This window comes from Phaethon aethereus, assembly GCF_964289735.1.
Source record: "Phaethon aethereus genome assembly, chromosome: 8".
NCBI lineage: Eukaryota > Metazoa > Chordata > Aves > Phaethontiformes > Phaethontidae > Phaethon > Phaethon aethereus.
Window position 1 is genome coordinate 16753553 of NC_138584.1, and position 24191 is coordinate 16777743.

Sequence of the window (24191 nt, forward strand, 5' to 3'; positions counted from 1 at the left end):
CTTCTTCCAAATGCCAAGCTATTCCTGCATTTCTGAATATGAGTCTTTTGAGTGGCAGGCGGAATCAAACCAGAGAACTGATGTGGCTTTTTAATTTTTCTGGGTTATTTTTAATTTGGGTTCAGCAAACAGTTCACCATGCAGCTACACAAAGAGTTGCAAGGCAGAAGGGAGAGAACAGCATGGGAGTAGGTGTAAGTAGTAGAGCACAAGAGAGGAAAGGGCCTCGCATAGCAGCGCTGTTATCTGTAGTTGCTCTTCTGCCCATTTTTCTCGTCCGTACCACAGCTGGCAGAAGGCAGGGCATAGCTGTACCTCACTAGCTCAGGTTCAGAGTCTAGCATTTTAGTGCGAGCTGACATTCACAGGCAATTAAAGCAAACATGCTAGACTATGAACTGAAAACAGTTCTGTTGTGGAAATGTCCTCCGGCAGACGGGGTGGCAGGACGGCTGGGGGTAGCAATGCATTAAACCGTTGCAGCTGTTTTCCTCATTGGGCTGAAGTCAGAGCTCTTAACTAAGTACACCACGTCTTGAAAAATGTACTACCCTGCTAGGTAATTTGTTCCACTACTAAACTTCCGTAGGAGTTAAAAATGAACATAATCTTTCTGCCGACATCTCTTTCTCATCATTGACCTTCTTATGTCAGTCTCCACTAGCTTCAGTACTGGAATTCAGTATTTAGAACCTAAGCAGGATTTTTGAAAGAGTGTGGGCTAGAACTTGGATGTTTCCTAGCTCTCCGAGCTACCTTATAAAGTAAGGAGGAAAGTGGAAGTGCTAATTCAGGGTAAGAAGTTTTGGGAAATGGCAGTAGGGCATTAAGAAAATGCCAGTTAGACTATTAATCTTTATGGGAAAGTCCATAAATAGGAATTAAGACTCTAACATTCCCATTATAAAAATGTTTGAGGTTTTTTAACAGATGACTACAATGAACATAAGATAAACTGAACAAACAAGTATTTTACTTGAAGTAGTGTGAACAGAAGTTTATAGTAGATTATAACTTTATTTTTCTATTAATTCAAAGAAGGAAACAGCCTGGATAATTAAGCAAAATAACCATGCTGAAAGCCAGGTACATTTTAAAAATCATTAGGCAAAAATAAATTGTCTGAAAATGATAAAATGATTTCCAAACCAGAAATAGCTAAATGCTAACAAGTGTGCTGTGACCATGCATTTTAACATATAACCTCAATTAATCTTGAGTAAAGTTCTTGAACCTCATAACTCCAGAAATTAATAGAGGGAATAGACTTGAAAGGACTAGTATGTACAAAGGAAACTTGATTTTGTTGGTTGATCGAATCTGAACTGCATTGTCTTTGTAGACTTTGAAACAATGAGAATACAAACGTGACCTGTTTTTTAGCGTTTGCTTACAACTGACCATTAATGAGATAATGACTACCTTCAAATCTTTTCTTCTGCGCAGAGTGTTTTTGGAGTTTGCTCAGTCCTGTAACATATAAAGGACTGTAATATATAAAGCTTTCTATTCTGAATTTATGAAGATCTATTTACTTTAAACATGTTATGTTATTAATACCTGTAAACTGTAATATTTTCTAGTACGTTTTGAATTTTAAACAATATACCAGAAAAAACAGTAGACATTGTGTATCTCAAACCAAAGACTTGTACCCCAAATTAATCATCATCTCTGAATGTTTAATAATAGTTGGATCTAACTCAGGAGCTAGAAGTGAGTCACATATATTTATGTCATTTATCTGACTGTATTAAAACATGATTTTTGATATAGATTAAAAAAGATAAAAGTTTCAGTGGTTACAAACAGCCACTTTGGTGTAAATCCAAGCTACTGATGAAAAGAATTGGAATGCCTCTAACCTAACTCAGAGGAAAAAAGAATTAAGATTAGTTTTTAGCTCAGATCATTGATCTAGTTCTTTATACAACAAGAGAAATGGTTGTGCCAACCCAAGGGAGAAGGTAGGCACCAACTGCAAGAGCAAGAGAAGAAGGTGACAGCATCTGCTCCTGCAGCAGGGTGCATTTCTGCAACATTGAAGTGACCATATAAATACAGCCTTAGAAATAAAACCTGCTGGCTAGAAGAGTCTGTTTCCTCAAACAGATTAATGATTTCTTTATAACAAGTTAAGCCACAAGGGAATCCTTAACAGGCTTTGTCTGCTTTCTGGGTAAGAGATGGCTCCACCTATTCATGCACTAGAAGCATTAGCATTTTTAAGAGTTTTAATATGATAGAAAATAATCTATGAGGATAAAATTAAAGTTGACACACTGATTAAATCAGAGTTCACAGAAATTTGCAGGAGGGGAAGGAAATAGAATCTCACTCTGAAGGGAACACGAGGGAGAGTTTAGGTCTGAAGGTTGGACGTGTCCCCAGATCTCTATTCTCTTCCACAAAGGCAAGCCTAAGGAAGTAGGGTCTGTATAAAACCACTCCCAGACAGATCTCTGAGCAAGCACCTTGATGGCTGGATAATATGAAGAGAAAGAAACCTCTAAATTTTCATAGACTTTATTTTAGGAAATGCAGGTGGTTTTACTTTAAATCATTGTCACATTGTATATTGTGTAAATACATTTCTTAAAAGTAATTACAAACCAAGGTAACTGGTAATACCAAGGCATTCCATTCCTACTGCTGCTGTAATACTTTAAAACTGTGGTACTGCCCAGGATCACAGAATATTTCTTAGGCGTATCCAAAGAATAAGACCACTAATCCAGGAAGCCATGCTAGGCAGACTGAAAATTGGTAAAGCTGCTGTGAAAAAGAGAAGTCTTGTGATTATTAACATTAGAAGTCTTGTGATTATTAACATTAGCCAGAGGCTCCCTGCATATAATACGATGGTGGGGAGAGCGTGTGAACCCTGAGGATTTCCCATGGAGTCTCTTACGATATCATTCGAGTTAAATCGCTATGTGGGTGCAGCTGCTTCAAATAACTGTAGAAGAAGCAAGTCCAGCACCATTGCAATAAGTTAATGTTTAGTTTTTGTTTAATGTTAAAACCTGTATTACTTGCTCAAGTAACATAGACTTTCCTTCAAAAGAACTTGAATAAAATTCTTTATTATATTTGTAAAGGTGCACATTATACTGCGTATCTTGAAGAATTAAGATTCTTCTTTGTAGTTTTCCATTCTCCTCATTAGCCTTATATTTTCATTCATTGTGCGTCCAGAGTTCCTGGACACTTCAGCACATGTAGCCACTTTTAGATTTTTCTGAGTTATTCTTAGTAAGTAATAAGCTCCAAGTTGTCATAGAACTGAAGGTGAATGTAAGAAGGTATTATAAAACCACATTTACCTTTTGACATTGTGAGTGACAAACACTGCGTTTATATAAGCAGCAGTTGATTTCTATCTTACACACAAACCCTGCATCACTAGGATAACACCACTCAGTGTTGATATAGCTGGATATGAAACTTAAATATTAACAGGTAGCAATAAATCAGCATAACTTTTACTGCTTGTGCATTAAGATATGCAAAAGTTTTGATGTTGGCATACAAAAATGGATAATGTGTGAACTGCAGAATGGAAAGGCATGTGTGAAGGGAAAGGCTATACTGTAAGTAACACATCAGTATGATTTATATTCTATCATCTCAGTTGCTTTTCTCATCTGCCCCCTGGTCTTTAGAATATCCCTTCGGTTTTCACACCGAGTGCCACGTTCAGTGCATGTTACACCTTTTCTGTTACTGTTCTGATTTACGAGGCCTAGCGTTTCATGGGAGTTGCCTCTCCTGAGGCTTAATTGGGAATTTTCTGCGTTTAACAGGTAGCTGAAAAAGGCTGAAATGGCCATACTTTTCAGCATTTAGCAAAGCCTGGGCACAAAGGGTACTTGAAGAAGAACTGAACACTTTGGTGCTGGCATAAAGCACCTGCTCTCACAGATGACTAAGATCTCGTGTACTAAGTGAAAAATATATCCCCTCATGAACATATGCCAGGAACTGTTTGGATCCAGACGTAACAGGAGTGAAACATTTAGATCCTTGCCTGCCATATGGGAGACCCACATTTTATGATTACTCCCAGCCTGTCATTCCAAGGGCTGGCGTAGAGCACTGGATGAAGTAATGGCTTGAGATTATTCAGCAAAACGTTTAAATGTTTGCTCTGTGGTCTCCTCTTGTGTTGCCTTTCCATTGCACGCCTGTAATCTAGCTAAACTTGTACAAACCACTGAACTGTAGAAGGAGGTGATGCAGAAAGCGCGGCCATCTGGGCCTGCCTGAATAGAGAGAAGAAAACACCCTTACTGTGAGAGTCACTGGCTGTTATTAAAGCCAGGATTGCTTTTACTGGAGAGCCAAATCTTACTAATTAATTTTCAGATTTATACTTCACAGCGACTCTGGCAGTGATTATATTATTCAAAAGCGGTTGCAAACTGTTCTTGAATCTTAAAGCACAAGTCTCTTTAAATTCTGCAGAGTTTTAATGCTTTATGAGCTCCTAACATTTGGTTTCCAGATACACATCTTTCCTTATGAGTAAACCCTGCCAAAAAAACGTAACTTATTCTTATGGTACTATTTTTGTGGCCCATCTTTTCATCAAAGAAGTCGTCTTTGGTAAGAGTACTGAATACAAAAGCCACAACATGCTACATTCATCTCATTATTTTATCCCCACGCTGTGGCATAATCTTTTTGCCCACAGTCTCACAGCCAAAAAGCATCTGAACGGGAGACTCCCAGCTTCTGACTTTGACTCTGCTATACACATTGTGTTAAAAAAAAAAAAATCACAATCAAATCATAAACACAAGAAGGCAGAACAAAAATAAAAATTCCCACTAATTTCAGTTGGGCTGGGTCTCCTCAGAGTGAATGCAGCGTTGAGGGATCCTCTGGTGAAGGAGCCATTTAAAAATTTCCCCTGCTTTATGAGACTGATGTCCCTAATCTGTGTTAGTAAGGGCCCAGGCAAGTCCTCTCTCCTTGTTTTGGAGGAAATACCATTTTTTTTAGACTGTAACAGGCCCACAGCTGTTTTTAATACCATGTCCAGCAAACGACGGGAGCCTGTTCGCAATCAATGAGACACGTTATTTATTAACCGACTTCTTCATAATTGTCCCCAGACAGGGCCCGAGCACTTTCTGCCAGCCATGAGCACCGAGGGGACCGCGGGGGTGGCTCTCGGCTCGACGAACCCCATTCCTGCCCCTCTTGTCCCGGCAGCGGGAACACGGACAGACCGACGGGCGCGAGGCGGCTGAGGGGGGGAGGGGCGGGGCGAGGAGAGGCCTCTCCCCCTCCAGCCCCGCCTCGCTCCCTCACAGCCCTTGCGAGCCCCCCCTTTAAGCACAGGGTGGCGGCGCAGGCGGCTTTTTGCGTCGGCGGAGGCGGCAGCTGCCCGCCCTTTTTGCCCGCTGACAGCTGCTGTCGCTCGGCCGCCGCCGGTGCCTCAGGGAAGGCGGCCGCCGCACTCGCTCCCTCTCCCCTCACCGCCGCGCGTGTGCCGTGTCGAGCCGGCGGCGCGGCTGCAGTGGCAGGCGGGGGAGCGCTCCTCACCGCTCCGCCTCCGATCGCCGCCCGCTGCGGGGATGTGTGATTGCCATGGCGAGGCGGCTTTTCCCGGGGGCCTGGCTCAGGAAACCCCACTACGCGCAGGTAGGCCGGCAGCGGGCCGTCCCCCGCGGCGGGCGGGTCGGGCCGGGCAGGCCGGTGCCGGCACCCTTTCTTCCCCGCTCTTCTTCGCCCCGGCCCCCCCGCAAAGTTACCTCAGGAGCGGGCGCCCTCCGCAGGGCTCGCCGCTTCTCCCGGCCCGGCGCGGGTGCGGCCGTCGTTCCCTCCCGCCGGCGCCTGGCGGCGAACGGGGCTCGGCTGCGCCGCGCTCCTGCTCGGCGGCTGGGCCGGCGGGAGGTCGCGGCGCCGGGTCTGAGGCGCTAACCGCGGCCGGCGGGCCCCTTGGCGGCGGGTCCTGAGGCCCTGGAGAAGGTGCCGGGCGGTCTCGGCGGCCGCGGTGCCTGTTCCCGCCCTTCCCCGCCGGTCGGATCGGGCCTCTCTTGCCGCCTCTGGGGCGCAGCGAGCTCCGCGGAGCTCCCTCCCCGAGCGGCCCGTGCTGCTCGCTGGCAGGACCTGTTACGCGGCCGCCTGTCCGCCGGCTCCCTCGGGCTCACGAGAGACTGACTTTCAGTTGGTCAGCTACACCTGCGGTATTGCCAGGAACCCTCGTGCTTTTCTCCACATGTTCCTCCTTTACACCTATCGCCGGTGCTGTGGACATCCATCCCGTCAGAGGATGGGCTAGAGCTTGCATGAGCAGACTCATTTTTTCACGTGTCTTGAAAAGAATTGACGTTGGTCACTTTGCTGCTGCTGCCCGGTAGTTAGTTGCTCCATGCATTTGTGTATGCGTTCATAGACATAGTTTTGTACTTACATATACAGGTACACGTTTGTATTCCTTAAGCTATCTGTGTAAGGGTGTTTTGATTGAAAGTGCTGTGGCTGTCATGTAGCAGGAAGTTCTACTGTGAAATGTTGGTCAGTTAAGACTTTGTGGTACGTTGAGGGTTATTCTCTGGGGATCCTTTTTATCTGTTGCATTGTATTTTAATTAAATTGAAACTAAAATGAGCATCTCTTGACTTGGAGGGCATAAATATAATATTTTATTTTCTTATATATGCTGCTTATATGCTCATCATCTGTTGTTACCTTATTAAACGGTTTGTGATCATTGGCTTAAAAAATGTAAACTTCATCCTGATGCATTTTAAAATCTCAAATGTTTTAATTCCTCCTGACTGGACCTTTTCCAATCTCACTGTCTTTTTGGAAGTTCCTGAAACGGGATGTAATATTTAAGAAGAAGTGTACAGATACAGGTATAATCTTACCCTCTTCAGTATTTGTTTTATGGTATGTATCTGCATTTCTGGGTCAGTACCACTTGATTTTTAGACCAGAAAAGATTGCTCTTGATCTATCTACTGAAGTAGACACTTGTATAGCATTTGGATTCCCATAGGAGAAAGCCTCTGATAGAAATAAAAATGAATTAATAATCTCTATGCTACCTTTCAAATTAGGATTCTCCAAATTGTTTGCTTCCTCCTTTGACTTGATGGTAAGTCTCTCTCCGTTTATTATATGGTGATGTCTGACAGCATTTTTCTCCATTCTTCTCAACATTTGTTATTTTAAAATCTGCTGAGAAACAGGAAGACAGTAAGTTCATTTATTAGGGAAGCCCAAGAACTTAAACATTTGTTACTATAGCAGATTTAAAAAAAAAAAAAAAAATCTGAATGTGCTTTCTTATATGGAAGCTGCATTTGAATTTTCTACAGATTTGTTTTAGGAGCTCTGTTAGTGACTTTGTGAACATGAACATATTTTTCTGTCTTAAGCAGTCAATGTATGTTGATATTTGATGCATCCGTAGAATGGCAGCAAACTATCAATATATTGGCTTTTCTTGTCACTTGTATGTTAGTACATAACAAATGTAGTCATCATTTAACTATACTAATTGCTGAGTGCTTTATTGAGATTTGTCTCCAAAGAAGCCACCGCTAGCTAAAGAAGTTCTAGACTTCAGCTCACTGAGATGTAGCTATCAGCAAGATGAAAAGATTTGTGTAGTGTTGCTATGCAATATTTCAAGAAGCATACCAGGGAAGATGGTTGTACAATGGTGAGTTTTGCTGAGTGACTTCCAAATTTTGTTGGCCAGTGTTCCAGACTTCTTTAAAGCTGCGTTGTGAAGTGAGTTGATAGAATATCAGGTTCTGTGGGTCAGAACTTAATACTTTCTCTAGTTTTCCTGCTGTAAATAGGAGCAGAATGCTATGAGTTGGTTTGCAACCGATACTCTATGGCAAATGCTCTATTATTATTATTTTACATGTTCTTTAGCTTTTATGCAGAATGCTGGATCCATAGGTAATCAGTTGAAGATCTTGCTGGCTAGGAAGGATGTGCTGCCAAGTATCAGCTCATGTAAAAGGAGCAGGGTGAACTCTTAGATATCTTATCTCAGCCCAAAACCTAGTGGTTGGGTACCCACAGAGACAATGTTAAAGTTTCACCACAGAACAGTAACTCTGAAATAAAAAATTTTCCCATTGCTTAGACTGCAAATCATGTAACAATAGTAAAACAAATAAAACAACAAAGAAACCCCCTCAAACCTGATGAACTTTTAAACACTACTAAATAGCTCACAACAAAAAAATCTAATTGTATTTATAGGATTTTACAGTTGGGTGATTAACACTGTTGGGATTTGATTTATGTTTTACAAGGAGAGGTTAGTGTACCAAATCTGGGAGACATTGTCATGAAGTTCTTTCATAGCTGCAGTTAGCGACTGTATCATGAGGCTGAGGGCAAGCCAGCAGGATTGCACGTGACCATAAACATGTAAAGTACACCTGAGTGCTTGGAAGCTTTCTGGTCTCTAGAGATTCTGAACCAAGTTTACAGACTCTTTAGAGACGCCACATGGACTTCAGTAATGTACAATAGACTGTCTTTGCAGGGAGAAAGAATAAAGACGTTTTAAACCCCTACATAACAGACATTTCCTATATAATTTCTTTCTAAGACTTTAATTCCTTTTTGGTTTTTTGTTTTGCTTTGCTTAATCTTTTAAGGGGAAACATCCTGTTTTCCATCTTGGTCATTATTTTATTTCAAAAAAATATCTCCAACTTTGTTTACCCAGTTTGATTATGCTAGTGTCTTCAATTACCTGTATCCTGAGTAATCTTAAGCATGCGCTGTCTGTTCTTAAATATGTGAACGTGTCCAGTACGTGGCATCCAAGACAGCATGGGCTAATATTCTCAGGTGTCATGTCAGCCTACCTGAAATGCATCCTATGATCTGTAAACCAATCCGAGCAGAGAACAAAACAGAATTTCTGACATGATCAGCTGACATTTTTTTTTAATCTGTTCTCTCCTGTTGCTAATATGTAAAACAAACGGAGTGAGCAACTTGGATTTGGAGAAGATTAGTGCACTATGGTTATGTGGAATACTTTGCAGAATTAAACTCTCTACTATTAAAGAAACACTTTCATACTCTTTAACCATAAAAATGTTTTATTTAAAAAATACACTTAAAAAAAAAACTGGCAAATTTTGTTGCATTTTGATCCACTACTCTCCATATGCTTTGGAGTGCATCCAGGCTTGAGTTTTGCCAAAAGTGGCTTTCCAGTTCTCTTCCAGGGGATGAATGTCGAATTATTATTCAATGCACGTGACTTAGTAGAATGTACAAGTCATGGAAGAAGTCGACTCTAATATCCCTTTAAGCCTTACAAGTGCTTTCCTTCATTCTTGCGTTCCCTGGCTCATATTTAAAAATCTTGCTCGAAGAGTGGAGCAGAAAAGAGGAATTGTGTTTCCTGGTTTTGAACACTTTCTTCCTTTTTTGATAATTTCGGAACTCTCAGTTGTTCTGTTGCCCTGAAACACCTTTAATAACATATTTGTAGCAGTTTGTCATGATTCCAAATGAAGTCTGTCTGTATGTATTGCTCCCTAATCTCTGTCTGGGACTTCTTGCTCAGCAATGCGTTCAAATGATCTGCATAGCGTATGTGCAGTAGTCCACTGTATTCAGGGTGCATTAGTGCACATGTGACCGAACCAGGCTCAGTAAATCTGTGTCCCTGCTGCTTTAGTACAGCACACGCACATCAGTTCTGACACTTGTGAGATGAAGTGGACTAAGTGTGTCTACACTCACAGACCGATTTCAGGGAGGAATGGAAATTTGGTAGGGGGAATGTATAGGAAGAAACCAAATAATTATTGATCCTTTTGCTGAACATAAGGAAGTCCTTACTAGAAAAATAATTCCCTTTGAATCAAAGAGAGTGGAATCTTGTGGTCTTTTGGAAGCCAATGGATGCTCTTGTCCATGTTCTGAACTGGCAGGATGTATGTCTCTTGCAAGTCAAAAGCTACACGACTGTATTGGCACAGTGCTGAGCCCAAAATAAATCTAGCTTCTCTGGAACTTTCTGCCAAGTATATGATGTAGTCAGATGGCATTTGGGGAGGACTTTCTGTCCCAAACATATTTTCTTTCTGCCTGAGAAGGAGGACAAATTTGGATAAACCCACACATAGAGTTTTCTCTCTTCTACAATTAATACGGTCACTACTCTGCAGTGGTCCTGAGGCCTGCAGACCACTGCTGGTCTCTGAGATTGTACTAAATGGTATGCATTTAATACAAAATCGCATGAAATAGCACTTTGGTTTAAAGTTTAGTATTATAAAGGTGCATAAAGTCAGCAAGAAACTTTGAGGAATGAAGAGGGTTTGTTGTCTCAGAAGCTGTGGTTCCCAAGAAGTTTTTACACATGAAACAGCTTTGCCTAAACTTGATAGATTTATTTGTTGGTCTTTCTCAGATTTTACCAGTAGTTTTGTGTACTTTAGTATGTATGTTCTACAATATTAGGGGTATTAGAAATAGTTAAAAATAAACACACCCACACCCACCGTCTAAAGGAAATCACTGTATCTTATCTTTCAAATAGATGAAAGACAATCATTAGCACTTATTTGCTATAATTCCTGCTTCATAGGAGCTTCCTCTTATGTATGTGTGGGGAAATACTGAAGAAAGTTAACTTATTAGAATTTTCAGTAATTCTATTAATAGAAGACTTTTTGTAGAGAAGAGTCTTGTGACATGCTTTGGAAAGACTATTGTCATAGTTATCTGTAGAAATGAGGATGTGAGAAAATAATTTTTAGTTCTCCCTGTAGGTGTTCTGCAATATTTTATTAAGGATTGGGTAGTTAAATAGTTATGAAAGGTTCACTTCTAAAAACAAAAATCAATGTAAAAAAAAACCAAAACTTTTTTAATCTTTCCTTTTCAAATTCTGCCCCAAGCATCCTGTTCTCTGCAGATTTATTTTCCAGAAAGACTGCAGCTGTGGTATCATAATCTTTCATATATTTTTCACTTAGTTTCTGTAAATGACAGTTGTGCCCTTCTTGTGGTTGCTTGTTCATAATAATCTGCAACCTATGTTGTGGGTTTTTTTTAAGTTTTATGAGCTTCTGTGTCAGACAGATGTTGCTTGAATCGCTGAAAACTGCCTGCCATTATATTTGTCATCCTTTTGTGTTTGTGGATAGAATTTCACATAATAAAAGAAGTTCTCATGTTACTTTGAATCTCTGAAAGTGTGTGTGATGGAGTTAAAGATCCAGACTTGGCGTCTGTGAGCTAGAAAGCCCTGGAAGACATGCTGGTATGTTGAAGTAAACATACTCAGAAACTCTCCACTGATACAGTTTTTGTCATGGATTTTTTTTTTATGCATGGTGTTGGGTATCAAAATGTGGAATGTGTTATGATAGTTTCTGTCAAATTGTACTTTGGAGAAATAAAACTAAAAATTACATTTAAGAGAAAGCACTTAAGGGCTTGGTGCTTACCAGAAGAAAGGCAGTGTCTTGCTATAGCTTCAGCCTTGATTTGATTACTTTATTTTGGGTCAATATCTATTTTATAGCAAAAAAAAATTATTTCCCCTTATATTCCTTGTCTCCCAGCTTGGATAATAGACCTTAAAGGAAATACTTGAAATGCTTTGTAGAATGCAATATGGGGTAAATTGGGACTTGGACCATATGAATAGATACCCTATGCCCTGCCTCACAGAAGCTGAGTAAATCTAACAGCGAACCTCTGTTAGCATGAGTTGATGTTCATGCATGTGTTTCTTTGGCACAGAATTTTAGCATTGTTGAGGTGTAAGTTAGGTGCTTTTATATTGCAAGAATAGATATTCTGGAGGCAGTTGATTTATAGATATCAATCTTGAAGAGGAAGAAAGTAGGAAATGCTATAATTGAATCGCTTTGTGTTAACTTTGTGTGTCGTGTGTCGCCGTGTAAGTCGCTCTACCCCCCCTCCCCAATTTGTATAGGCAATCCTGCCCTTTTGTGGCTAAAAGGAGAAAGCCATGAAGTGAAACGTTTTAAATGAATTAAATTATGCTGCTTTCATTGGAAACATTTTTTTAGCTTATTTTTAACTGGTGCTTTTATTTACTTTCTGAAAGAAATAGTACCTGGACTTATCTGAAGAATGGGACTTATAGGGAAAATGTTTCTTTCAAGAATGTGCAGAGGGTATATCAAGATATGAGATGACTTCTGGTAGGATTAAAAAAATTTAATTTGAAGAGACATAATTAAACTTCAATGACAAAATGAAAGATATTTCAATATTAAAATATATCAGATGATAGAGAAAGCACCCTGCTTTGCTATTGAATTCTTAAGTTATTATGATTGTAACTATAGTGCTGTTTACTTAAAAACAAAAACAAAACAAAAACCACACCAAGCCATTAAAAAAACCCAAAAAAACCCACCAACCCCCAAACCCCCCCAAAAACCCCAAACCACCACATTTCTGGAGAAAGCTTTTATGTGTAGGAATGTAATCTGTCAACTTTTCCAGCTGCTGTAGGCCAAGTGCTGGATGGAGAATAGGAGACTACCATTCTTTCTTGCTCTATATAGTGTATCTCAGCAGCTCTAGGCTGAGTGTGGGAGGTTGGTTAGGAAGGAAGAGGACTTACCTGAAATGCCAAACAAGATCTGATTTTTGTTTGTTGGCAGCAAATTTAGGTAGAATATCATAAACTGTTTAAAAACATAAATCCTTTTCAGATTGGATGCTCAAGAGTTTCATTGCTGGAGTTCTCTCTGTGTGTGTGACAGTTGTGTTTGGGATTTATTTATTTTATTAAATACATGGTGAAACTTTGTCTGAGATTAGGTTCACAACACTACACTGGTGGTACCTATTTAGATGGAAAATAAAATTTCTTAAATTAGGTCCGTGACAGTGTACGTGCAAGAAGTTAAGGATGCTTTCAGTCAGCCTTTGCTCAGTGGAGCCATTCTCTTTTCAGACAGGCATATCTTAATTGTACTTAGTAGTAGGGCTAACAGCTGAGCTCTGTGGAGTGTTGCTGGGGTAGTCCAAGATGCTCCATGAGTTTACTATACATACAGCTAAAGTGGCAGAGTGAGCATGTGCCCATACCTTAGCTACTCCAGCTCATTATTTGTTTTGACTACTGGAAACTTCCTGTGAAAATGTTTTTTTCATGAAGAGGATGATTCTCAGAGTATGAGACCTAAGTGTGTTTGCTTCTACAGACTTTGCTATGTGATGGTAACCTTTGACAGAGCGTTTGAGCAAGGAAGTGCAAGTGGGAATAAAGGGCAGCTGTTTGCTCAGTTAACTAGAAGTCAATCCCAACAAAAAGATGAGTACAGAAAACTAATCAACATGGTTTCATTGCATAGTTACCAATAATTTAATTGATCTGAATGATCAGAATTGATCTGAATTTTATCAAAATACCATGCTTTAGTTACAAATAACTTTTGTACCTCTCCTCGGATGCTGCTGTATCTCATTCTGCTTGCAAAGGCAAAGAAGGTCATTCTTTCTGTTTGATGCTGTATCTAGTTACAGAAACGTTAGGCCAAAGTAAAAATAAATTGATGACTTGCCTAGTTAGATAATTTCAGGAACTGTACTACAGAGCACTCGTTGGTATTATTACTATGTTGAAACCAGCAAAAAAGAATTGAACTCTAGGTTAGGAAACCATGAGTTTTTAGGTGGTATAAGAACAAATAAAAATAAGTAAATTACCAAAGACATTGAAACTGCATGACTATACCATAGTAACTCTTATTTGTAGGTGCTAGAACTATTATGTATCATCTGCCCTTCAACCAGCAGAAAGTACGAAGGTAGCAAAGAAAAAGCTCATTTGTGTTCTCTAGATGGACTGAGAAAAATCTGTTTGTATGCTCACAACTGATCCAGATGTGGCGAATCCCTCAATCCTGTTCCTTTGATCTACTGGTTTGGTCACACCTCAGTTCAAAACTGTGTTTCAGGAGACCTATGCTGGAAGGCTGCCTCAGAGCTGATAACCTGGGCTTCCTGGGACAGATCTGCTGGGGAAGAATAGATCTCTTTGGTTTTGTTTTGGTTTATTTTGTGTAGTGTGAGTCTAAGAACTAAACTATGCAAAGAATCCATCTGCCCTGCTTACAGCTTTCCTTTGGTTCTGGAAGTGAGAACAGGGAGAGAGACACCCTGCTAGTGCTTTGCCATACCACCTCTGCTGGCATCCCAGAGCTGTGAAAGAAGGATGCTTGTGGATGATAAGCGAATTTTGCACATGGGCAGTAGTTCAGGATTAAGGGTTCTGAAGTAGGAAAGTTGTGCTGGAGAAACTGAAGAAATGGATGAGGCACTGAGTAGTGCTGGAAATGTACTTGAGAATGGAAGACAGACAGTGGAAGAAGACTGGAATTGAGGGCGGTGTTGCTGAATCAGATGGAAATAGACTGGAAGTAACCGGAAGAAAAAGAATGGCAGATAATGTGTGGTTCAAGAGGGGGACACTTGCTAAGCAAATAGCTTGAGATGGGTACTGGAAAGAAAAAAACTAGTAAGTGAAAACTGTAAATTACTAAATACAGAAGATGGTCTGGAAGAAAGAATAGATGAGGCTGAGTCCACCTGAGCTTGGACAAGATTTCCGTTCTCTTCTGTAGATGTGGTGGTGGTGAAAATATTTCTGAACCTATTGGTAAAGTATCAGTTCTCACTTATTGCTCAATCACATGTAGGATGACTTCTGCTTTTCATCTGTCTGTTCAAGTAGTGTGGCTTTCAAGAGTTTGTGATTCTTCATGTTGTAAGCATGTAGGTGTGGTATTTTGTCTTTTTTAAGCTAGGAAATTGCACTAAAAGTCTTGCAATTCTGTTGTTTTAGTAGTGTTCTTTCAATGGGAAAGGCTTATGTATAGCATGTCTCTTTGATGCTCCCCAGCTCCTTGCTGTCAGTTTTGTTTTCTTGGATATTCTGTCCTCCCTACCCCCAGTTTCCTCACACATTTTCTAAGCTGTTCCTAAATGTGCTGTAAACCACATGCCATTATTGCTGGTCTGTTTTTGTACTCTATCCAGTTTGTATCCATATTGGGGACACTGTGCTTTAGAGGTAATTACATGTTACTCCAACTAAGATCTTTGTGGCTCTGAGGAAAATGGCAGAAATTATTCCTGTCTTACAACACTCCCAATAAAATATCATAAAAGAACTGGTTGAAGGAACTATCTGGTCAAGATTTATCACCAGAATAAAAGCAGTTAGTGGTATCTCTCTCTCTCTTTTTTTTTAACCTAAGTAGTTTTAAGATGTCGAGTGAGTGTGTGTGAAGCAGTGAAGGAATAGGGATGCACAGCTGAGGCACGTGGCACAACCACAGCTGCATGGATTGGATCACCTTTGTGTGTTTTAGAACTGACCTTTCTTGGATTATTTCTTTCCAGAGGAAAGGGTGTAATGCATGCTAGTTGTTTGTTGTATTTTTATAAGTACTCATAAATTATTGTAGTTTTTCTAGTTGTAAATAAGTCAGCTTTTTTTTATCTGCTGCAGTTCTGTGTTTTCTCTCCATTTTAAAGCTAAATAATACTGTTAATCCTGTTGCCATCTTCTGGAACCCACTTCCTGCTCCTCCCAGGTCTCCCTCCATAAGCTTTCCAAGCTTTCCGCTCATGGCTGAGAGTTTACTCTGAAGCAGTATCAGGTTTTCTGGTTTATTTTTCTCAGCTTAACTCTTGGTTTTTCAAAATAAAACACTTGCTTAGTTTCATAAAAGTTGAAAAACAGTTCGAAATTTTTAATCAGTTGAGGAGCTATCTGTCCTGGAAAACAGAAATGCTCTGCTTAAACACAGATCAGATACTAATTTGGTTGTTTATCTGTTTATCTAACAGATAATCTATTATTTATCTAACACTGGCCCCTTGCTAACCTCAGCCCTTACCTGGAAGGACTAAGGGTATGAGGCATTTCAAGCTCCTGGTTATAGAAAGTTCACTTCTCCTAGGTGTATCTGTCAGAGACTTCTAGCAGCAAAATAATGATGCATACGATGAGTTTTCAGTCACCGCCACCAGTGCTTAAGAAAGTTCTTTATTTTGAAGAAAACGTGATCTGAATCAACAACTTGTGATTAAATATTTGATTATTTGGTTTCTAAATTTGTGTTGATAATTCCTTGATGTGATTTTTTTGTCTTTTCTTCAAAGCAACTTTATTGGTGGGCCATTGATGCACTGTAGCATGACAATCCTATGTTCCTGTACAGCGCTCTCTTACCTTTCCTTCTCTAGTTACGTATAAGTAAGTAAGAGGGTACTGAAATACTTCATTTATTAAAGTGGCCCAAATCTTTGAAAGTTGGTGGGGTTTTTTTTTGTAAGTGTGGGTTTGGGTATTTGTATTCCATGTTGCTCTTAATCTATATTTATATAAAAGATGTGTAGTTTTATCAAACTATTAGACATCTACACTGCCACAATCAGCCTTTCAAAATTCTGATAGTACTTAGCATAAACAAAACCTTTACATTGTTTAATGATAAACCTTAGTATTTAGTTTTATTAATGGATGTTTAGAGAAGACCAAGGATCTATAAACATGGTTTACTGTGGGTGGGTACAATGATTTGGTTTTTAAGTGACTTTTTGGTACATGAATATGCTTATGTGTATTACAGAAAGTAACACTAATTTTGCTCTCTTCAACAATCTAAACTATGAATGGTTAAAAAAAAATTGCTTGCAGTACATGGTCTTCTTCAAACTGGCTCCACTTGCAGCACTGGCAGTGGAGGAACAAAACTTAAAAAAAATGAAAATGCATTTAAAATCTTGTTAGTAAGATTACTTCAGAATATTTCTACTGGTTTTGATAAGGTGAACTCTCCTGCAGTTGTGCTGACACAGTTATTTGCAGGTTTGTACTGTGAATCAGGTCAACTCCCCGATTTCATCTGTGGTATAGACTCACAAATAGTTTTTTGGGTGTAATTACAATAAAAATGTGTTTCAGTATAGAGATGTGAAGAAGCAGGGGCAAAGCGATTTGTACCATACTGAACAATTTGTATAGTGAAACTGCAGTCTAAGGAAGTCCAAAGATGTGATTGTTCTGTTTCGGTTCCGATGTTCAAAAGCATAAAACTTTAAAATATGACACTAGTGAGTTTTTTACTATAACCGTTTACTTGTCTGTGAAGTTGCTGTGGCTGTATGACCAGATCATCTTGTGATATTTCAGCTGAAATACAGAAAATTATAGCTTAGTATATTAAAGAAAATAGAAAACACTTTCTTAAATCTCCAGATGCTGGGATGTAACTACAATATTTACTCAAGGGCCGAGGCACTGATCTTGAAGCACAGAAAGAAGTTTTGAGATGATAAAGTGGAAAAGTGTGTGTATATGATCCTATGGAAGGAAAATGCCCACTTTCAAGTCAGGCCTCTTTTGTTAGACTTGTATACAAGCATGCTGGAACTCTCATTTACTTCAATAAGATGTCTGAAGTTTAAGGTTGTTCCCAAATAAACTGCAGTGATGCTCCTAATTTTTTACCGAAGCTTTGAATTCTTGTGCAGAGCAAGGTGAAGAATGTGCAGATTTGAACAAGCTTCAGCAGATCACATAAAGACAACATTAAAACGTTTTTGTTCTACTGTAGGAGAAACATATGAAATTGTGGTTACAGCAGTGGACGGTGACTTTTCAGATCTAGATTTAGCTATGAGTTGTTACCTGTGAGGCCTTGGGTGGGTTGATCTGCTTCTGCTTGTCCTCAGGAGAATTGTTCACCCATTTTGTATGTAAATTTACGCTCTTACAGAGAATGTGCATTTGTTAGCATGTTGGAACCACAAACACTATTTTGATGTGGAATTTCATGGTACGATGTGTTTTGAAGGGACATAAAGCAGCATGAGAAATACTCATGCTAGAACCGTTTAAAGGCCATACCAGCATGCTCCTGCTTTTCTGTGTAACTAGGTTGTTAACTTCTTGCATTATTCAGTCTGGGCTTTTTTGTGGTTTTGTTGGAGGGGGGGTGAGGTGGGGAGGATTAAGACTTCCTTGGACTGAGGCCTTTGACTTTGGCAGCATTGTATCTTAGGGTCATTTAGGCATAAGAGGTATGTACCCACTTCTCAAAATATAGCCAGAAGGTTCTCAGTCTCTCTCATGTAATGAGTCACGTGGAATTTGGGATTGCTCTTCTACACTTGACAGTGTTAAAACACCTTGCGTGCATATTCCCCTTGATTCACAATTACCTGTTTGGTTTTTTAAATAGTTATGCTATAAAATTGAATGATAATAGGATATAAAATTAAGGGCTGAGCCATATAGCATCATCTTTCCTAGCAGTTTTTCTGTGTTTCTTGCATTCCTGCTTCTGTTTGAGAGTTGATGTTCCTTACAGAACTATATGGGGTCAAGATACACTTCCTCTTTAGTCTTTGGATGGAGTGAGTGCCTGTGTGAAAGTATACCCTGAATCACGAGGTGAGTTACGGTGGAAGAGTCAGAACCACTCTAGGTTGAGAGCAGGACTCGTGTTCTTAGGAATTATACTTCCTTTCTTAAGGTCTGAAAAAGGCAGTTCATGTGATAGGTATTAAACCAAGCTACCATTCAACTGATTAGAACTGCTGCTTTGATCTCAATTCCCTTAAAAATAAACAAATTACATGTTTAGAAAGGGAAATGCATTGTTGAAGATCTTCCTATATTTGTGGAAGATTATTTTCTTTAGTAACTTTTTTTTTGTTTTTTGAAAATACAAAATACTTAAGGCTGAAGCCATGTATTCCATTTACTGTGATTTAAGGTAAGTACTATCAAATTGTAGTAATTTGGAATTACTTCAGTGCTTTTCCTCCCAGGCAGATGGAGTCATTTGAAATTAGCATGTGTGAGATGGCTTACCCTGGCACGTACGTGACTGCAAAACTGCTCATCATTACTACCTTTCTTGGAACCTTTTCCAAACATATGGAATGGTTTCTCTATGAGGAACAACTAAGTTAGGACCTGTCAATCTATAAAAAAGATGACATGGCAGGGAGGCATGTGATGGAGGCTCACAAAATCATAACAGATGTGGAGAGAGTGGAATATCATAACAGAAATTGATAACTCATCTCTTCAAATACATGAACTATGGGATCTCAAAGCTAATGTGAAACGGATGTAAGCAAAATAAAGTCCAGTCCCTGAGCCTGGTACAGTGGATAGTAGACCTGTGGAATTAATTGCTAAAGGGTGTTGTGGATGCTGAAAGCTTATGTGGATTTTAAGGAGTCTTGAGTAAGTTCATGAAAGATAAATGGTTTGAGATTTACTAAATACAGAAAATCACATCTGGCTTAGCAAGTTCATCTAAAGGAAAATGGGAGCACATTTGGGGTATATATTATATGTTCTCACTCTTCAGTGGCGTCTATTTTTAGCTATTGCTGAAGATTAGGATACTAGTAGAAACGGATCTCATACTGACCCAATACAGCTGCTCTTACCACTGAAGGTGGGGCTATCATGGAACCTTTCCCGATACCCACCCTGCTTATATCTATCTTGCATATGTATACATTAACGCAGGTTATTTTTTGACCAGATTCCTGGTCTGTTGAATTTGGTTTACCAGGAGGGGAACATAGGTAACTGGACTTAGAGAAAAACGCAAGTAGTTGAGCTTTGACAGTTTATGATTTTGATCAAGTTGGTTCTTGCAGCCTGGTTTGCCCTATGAGGGTCTGTTGTGTTTTATTTTATTTATATCTTAATTTTCCTTCTACCTACATAAGTCAAACTGACCTCCCCTGTCAGTTTTGCCCACTGAAGGAAGCAAATGTTCCATATAATGCAGTCTGCTTATTCTATCACTGTGGAAGTAAAATTCTAAAAGGTGAAATAAGTATATCATGTTTGTTTCTATCATTCTGACTACTGCTGAATGAATTACAAATATTTTATCTTTGTGTCCTCTAGGTACATTTCTCATATATGCGGATGAAGTATCTCTTCATCTCTTGGTTAGTAGTATTTATTGGCAGCTGGGTTATGTATGTTCAGTACTCCACCTACACAGAATTATGCAGAGGACATGACTGTAGGAAAATAATAGTAAGTATATTTAGCATAGCTTTCTTAAGTGTTTGTCCTGACTAATTCCACAGCTAATTCAGTCAGTGCCTCATGTAAATTAATCAAATTCTGATATTCCGTCATGTTGATGTAAGGTTACATCTTCAATTACAGATAAAAACAGTTACATTTCTTAACATTGTTTTGGTATAGGGCTATTAAAATTGTTTTCCTAGATGTTTCTTTCAAGAGTCAGGTGTTGGGAGAGATACAGTTGTTGACTCCTTTAAATATTAAATGTTAAATATTTTTCTCCCTGTTTGTTTCAGTGTGATAAATACAAGACTGGAGTTATTGATGGGTCAGCATGTAGCAGTCTTTGTGCTAAAGAAACATTGTATTTTGGAAAATGCTTGTCAACAAAGCCCAATAACCAGGTGAGGCTTTACTCATCCATCCCAGTTTTATTATTTCCCACTGAAAAGTCATTCTCTTAGAACATCAAGTAGACGTTATTTTCAGCAAGCTGTATCTGTTTGATACAGATTATTTCAAACTGCGTGCTGTGATATGCAGAGCATGTTTGTATTTATGTATATAGCATACCTGTATAGAGAGAATATATGGGTATAATACACATTATTAATTCTATATTATATACAACATGCACCTATATGTAATACACGTGTATATAGTATTATGTTATTTGTATATGTTGATAAAATATAATAAAATATACTTTATTATATATATTTTATAAACACATATATAATATACTGGATCCTTCTATGTTTTGACAGAGTAATAACCTTTTGTACAGCATAGTACTTCTCTGCTATCTTGCTTCCCGAATAGAAGCAGCAGCCTCTTAACAACCTACGCAAAGATGTCAGTAATGCCAATGTATTGTTTATCAAGCTGTCTTTGTATTTTGACAGTGTATTATCTCCAGAGTACCTGCAATAGTGTATTGTATTTGTCTGTATGCAGGACTCGGTTTTCTAATCTGTGTTGTTACTTGACTCTTGAAGCAGTGGTTGGAGTACAGGTGGTCTTTAGATGATGGACTTGTACAGTGCTTTTTACTTTTTTCCCTGCTTTTCCTGCATAGATGTATTTAGGAATCTGGGGAAATCTGCAAGGTGTTATAAAATGCCAGATGGAAGAAGCTGCTCAACTTGATTTTGGTACTGACCCAGAACCAAGGAAGGAAATAGTCCTATTTGATAAACCAACAAGAGGAACCACTGTTGAGAAATTCAAAGAAATGGTCTATGGTCTTTTTAAAGTAGGTATATGCTTATTTATTCTGTTTTGACAGAAAGGTTTATTTTGCTGCAGCTGGAGAGAATGCCCTATTGTATGAGCCATGTTCAAGTGCATATTAGAAACATAATCGGCACAAAAATATTTTTTCCCAGAGGTGCTTATCTCGAAGTTTGAAGTAACTAATTATTTTTTTTAATTACTTTTTAACAGATGGAAGTTGGTATGCATCTTGCATGTCTCCAGTTTCACTTGTATTTGTATAGAATGATATATGGTAAAAATATTTTCTGCTGCTTTTGGGGTGGTTGTAACCAGGTACAAAGACTGAAGCACAATTTGAAAACTGTTCATGCTTGGGAAGAGTTACTGTGTTAACTGAGTAGCAGGAATCTCTCTAAGCAGAATGACCAGCCATACTTTTCCCAGTTCTTTCTGTGTTATATTAATGTGATACTTACTTATATTGCCTTAATGTTACCCCAGAATTTTCTAATATTGAGTCATCATTTTGATGCTGTGTCAATATGAATTTTGGGTTTTCTTTCTTAAAATTCTCTTGCTGTTGTCATAGCTCCTATGTCTCCAGTGATGGAAATAATGCTGTTCTAGCTGACTGAGCCTATGTGTACACATGCAGTCACATGCAACATAAAGCTAATGGCAGTTGTCATGCATTACAGTAGCTTCGTCTCCAAGAATGGGTGAGCAGCAGGTGTTTTAGAGTAGTCTTTAGGAGAATTTGGGAAGAGTTTATTGGACTTTGTGTGCATTGGTGGCAGTTGAAAATGCAACAGTTCTGATTGCAGGAATGGCTTCTTTCTCTATATTGATGCCATGGAGGTGGTTATATCAAATAACAAAATTAAGTATTTCATTGCACTTACCGTATGGGGATTTGTACCCAGTGTGTCTTGGTACTTTTTAGTAGTTTCTCTACACCTGTAAGGTTTAATCAGCTGAAAACTAAACCTGATCTAAACATTTGAATTCTACATACTTTTTTCTAAGACGATATTTAACATGCTACTTGATACGATTTTTCTAAAGACTGACCTGACCAAGACCAATGTTTCAATTTTAATGTTTGCATTTTGAAATGCAAAGAACGCTAGCACTTTCAGAAGATCATATACTTGTTGCCTTTGAAAACAGAACAAAAAGGAAGCTCTTCAGGCATCTGGTAGCAAGTCCTGTAACATCTATAACCAATGAAAATCAGAACAAAACATACCCTACCACACTATCCATAGAAGGAGAATAACTGGAGGTAAAATGACAGGTGGATTGGTGGTAGTTAATGAAATCATACTTAATCTTTTTCATTTGTTGCTTTTAGGCAAAATTGGGTGAACAAGGAAATCTTTCAGAACTGGTTAATCTCATCCTATCTTTTGCTGATGGAAACAAAGATGGTAGAGTTTCTTTGCCAGAGGCGAAATCCACATGGGCACTTCTGCAGCTTGATGAGTTTCTGTTAATGGTTATCTTGCAGGATAAAGAACATACTCCCAAGTTGATGGGTTTTTGTGGGGATCTCTATGTGACTGAAAGAGTTGAATATACCTCTCTCTATGGAATCAGCCTTCCATGGATTATAGAACTTCTCATTCCCTCTGGCTTCAGAAGAAGCATGGACCAATGGTTTACTCCATCGTGGCCAAGAAAGGCAAAAATAGCTATAGGACTTCTAGAGTTTGTGGAAGATATTTTCCATGGACCTTATGGAAACTTTCTTATGTGTGATACAAGTGCCAAAAACCTGGGATATAATGATAAATATGATTTGAAAATGATGGACATGAGGAAAATTGTGCCAGAAATTAATTTGAAGGAAATAATAAAAGATCGTCAGTGTCAATCAGACTTGGACTGTATTTACGGTACAGACTGTAGAACTCTATGCGACCAAAGCAAAATGAGATGTACCACAGAAGTAATTCAGCCAAACTTGGCAAAAGCCTGTCAGCTACTTAAAGACTATCTGCTTCGTGGTGCTCCTTCTGATATCCATGAAGAATTAGAAAAACAACTGTACTTGTGTATTGCCCTTAAAGTCACAGCAAATCAGATGGAAATGGAACATTCTTTAATACTCAATAACTTAAAAACTTTACTGTGGAAGAAAATTTCCCATACAAATGATTCCTAGCTTCTCCACCAGCAGAAGATAATATTGATGCCTGCCACAAGAGGTGGCCTACCACATTTGATAAAAATGATCTGCAGCATTTTTTAAAGACACTTCTTTACTCAAATGAATGGTTCTCACTCTTGCCCTTCAGTCGGTACCTTATGACAGGGCTTCTCGAAGAATGAACATACCACTGAATGATCGGGCAGAGGCAGAAGCGCTTCTGGTGTTCCAGTGCTGTGTTATGGAAACAAAAATCCTGCATGCTTGACTGTTCTGTGCACTTCGTCAGATCTTGAACAGGATGAAAGTATTCACTGTGCCACCACATCAACCTATGGAACATCTTACGATTCTGTGAAATTCATTGCTGTCTTGTGAATACCTGCAAAAGATTTTTATCCCACGTAGTTCTATGAAGAACCACCACTACTGCAAATAATGTGTCTGAGTCCAAGCTGCTGTTGTGAATAAACTGAACTGAGATTGACGTTTACTAATACTTTGGCATGGCAGAGTTTGCACATTAATAATTATTAAACTGTGGAAAATTAGAATTCTATTCTAGAACTGACAGGTTGTAATATGAGACTTAGATTCTTGTTTACACCTTGTTACCTCACGCTTACATCTTGAATGTTTAAGTATTTCAACACTTCTTAAGTCCTTATACAGTGAACCATGTTGGGAGCTAAGAATTTTAGAACATTTTACTCCTTAAAATCATGTATATAGTCTAGC

The 24191-nt window shown here is 38.9% G+C and overlaps 1 protein-coding gene across 3 annotated transcripts; it reads left to right on the plus strand.

Annotated features, from left to right (window-relative positions):
* Positions 1-5449: 5449 nt before the first annotated feature.
* On the plus strand, positions 5450-23468 carry DIPK1A (divergent protein kinase domain 1A; the record flags this gene model as incomplete). Of its 3 annotated transcripts, XM_082002937.1 has the most annotated exons (5): positions 5450-5652; positions 19955-20089; positions 20380-20487; positions 21162-21338; positions 22656-23468. In XM_082002937.1, exons 1-5 carry the CDS (start codon positions 5599-5601, stop codon positions 23466-23468), a joined length of 1287 nt encoding a protein of 428 aa, XP_081859063.1. In that variant the 5' UTR covers positions 5450-5598. The 3 variants fall into 3 exon arrangements, with proteins under 3 accessions (XP_081859063.1, XP_081859065.1, XP_081859064.1); XM_082002939.1 differs by lacking the exon at positions 21162-21338; XM_082002938.1 differs by lacking the exon at positions 19955-20089.
* Between the last annotated feature and the right edge of the window lie 723 nt (positions 23469-24191).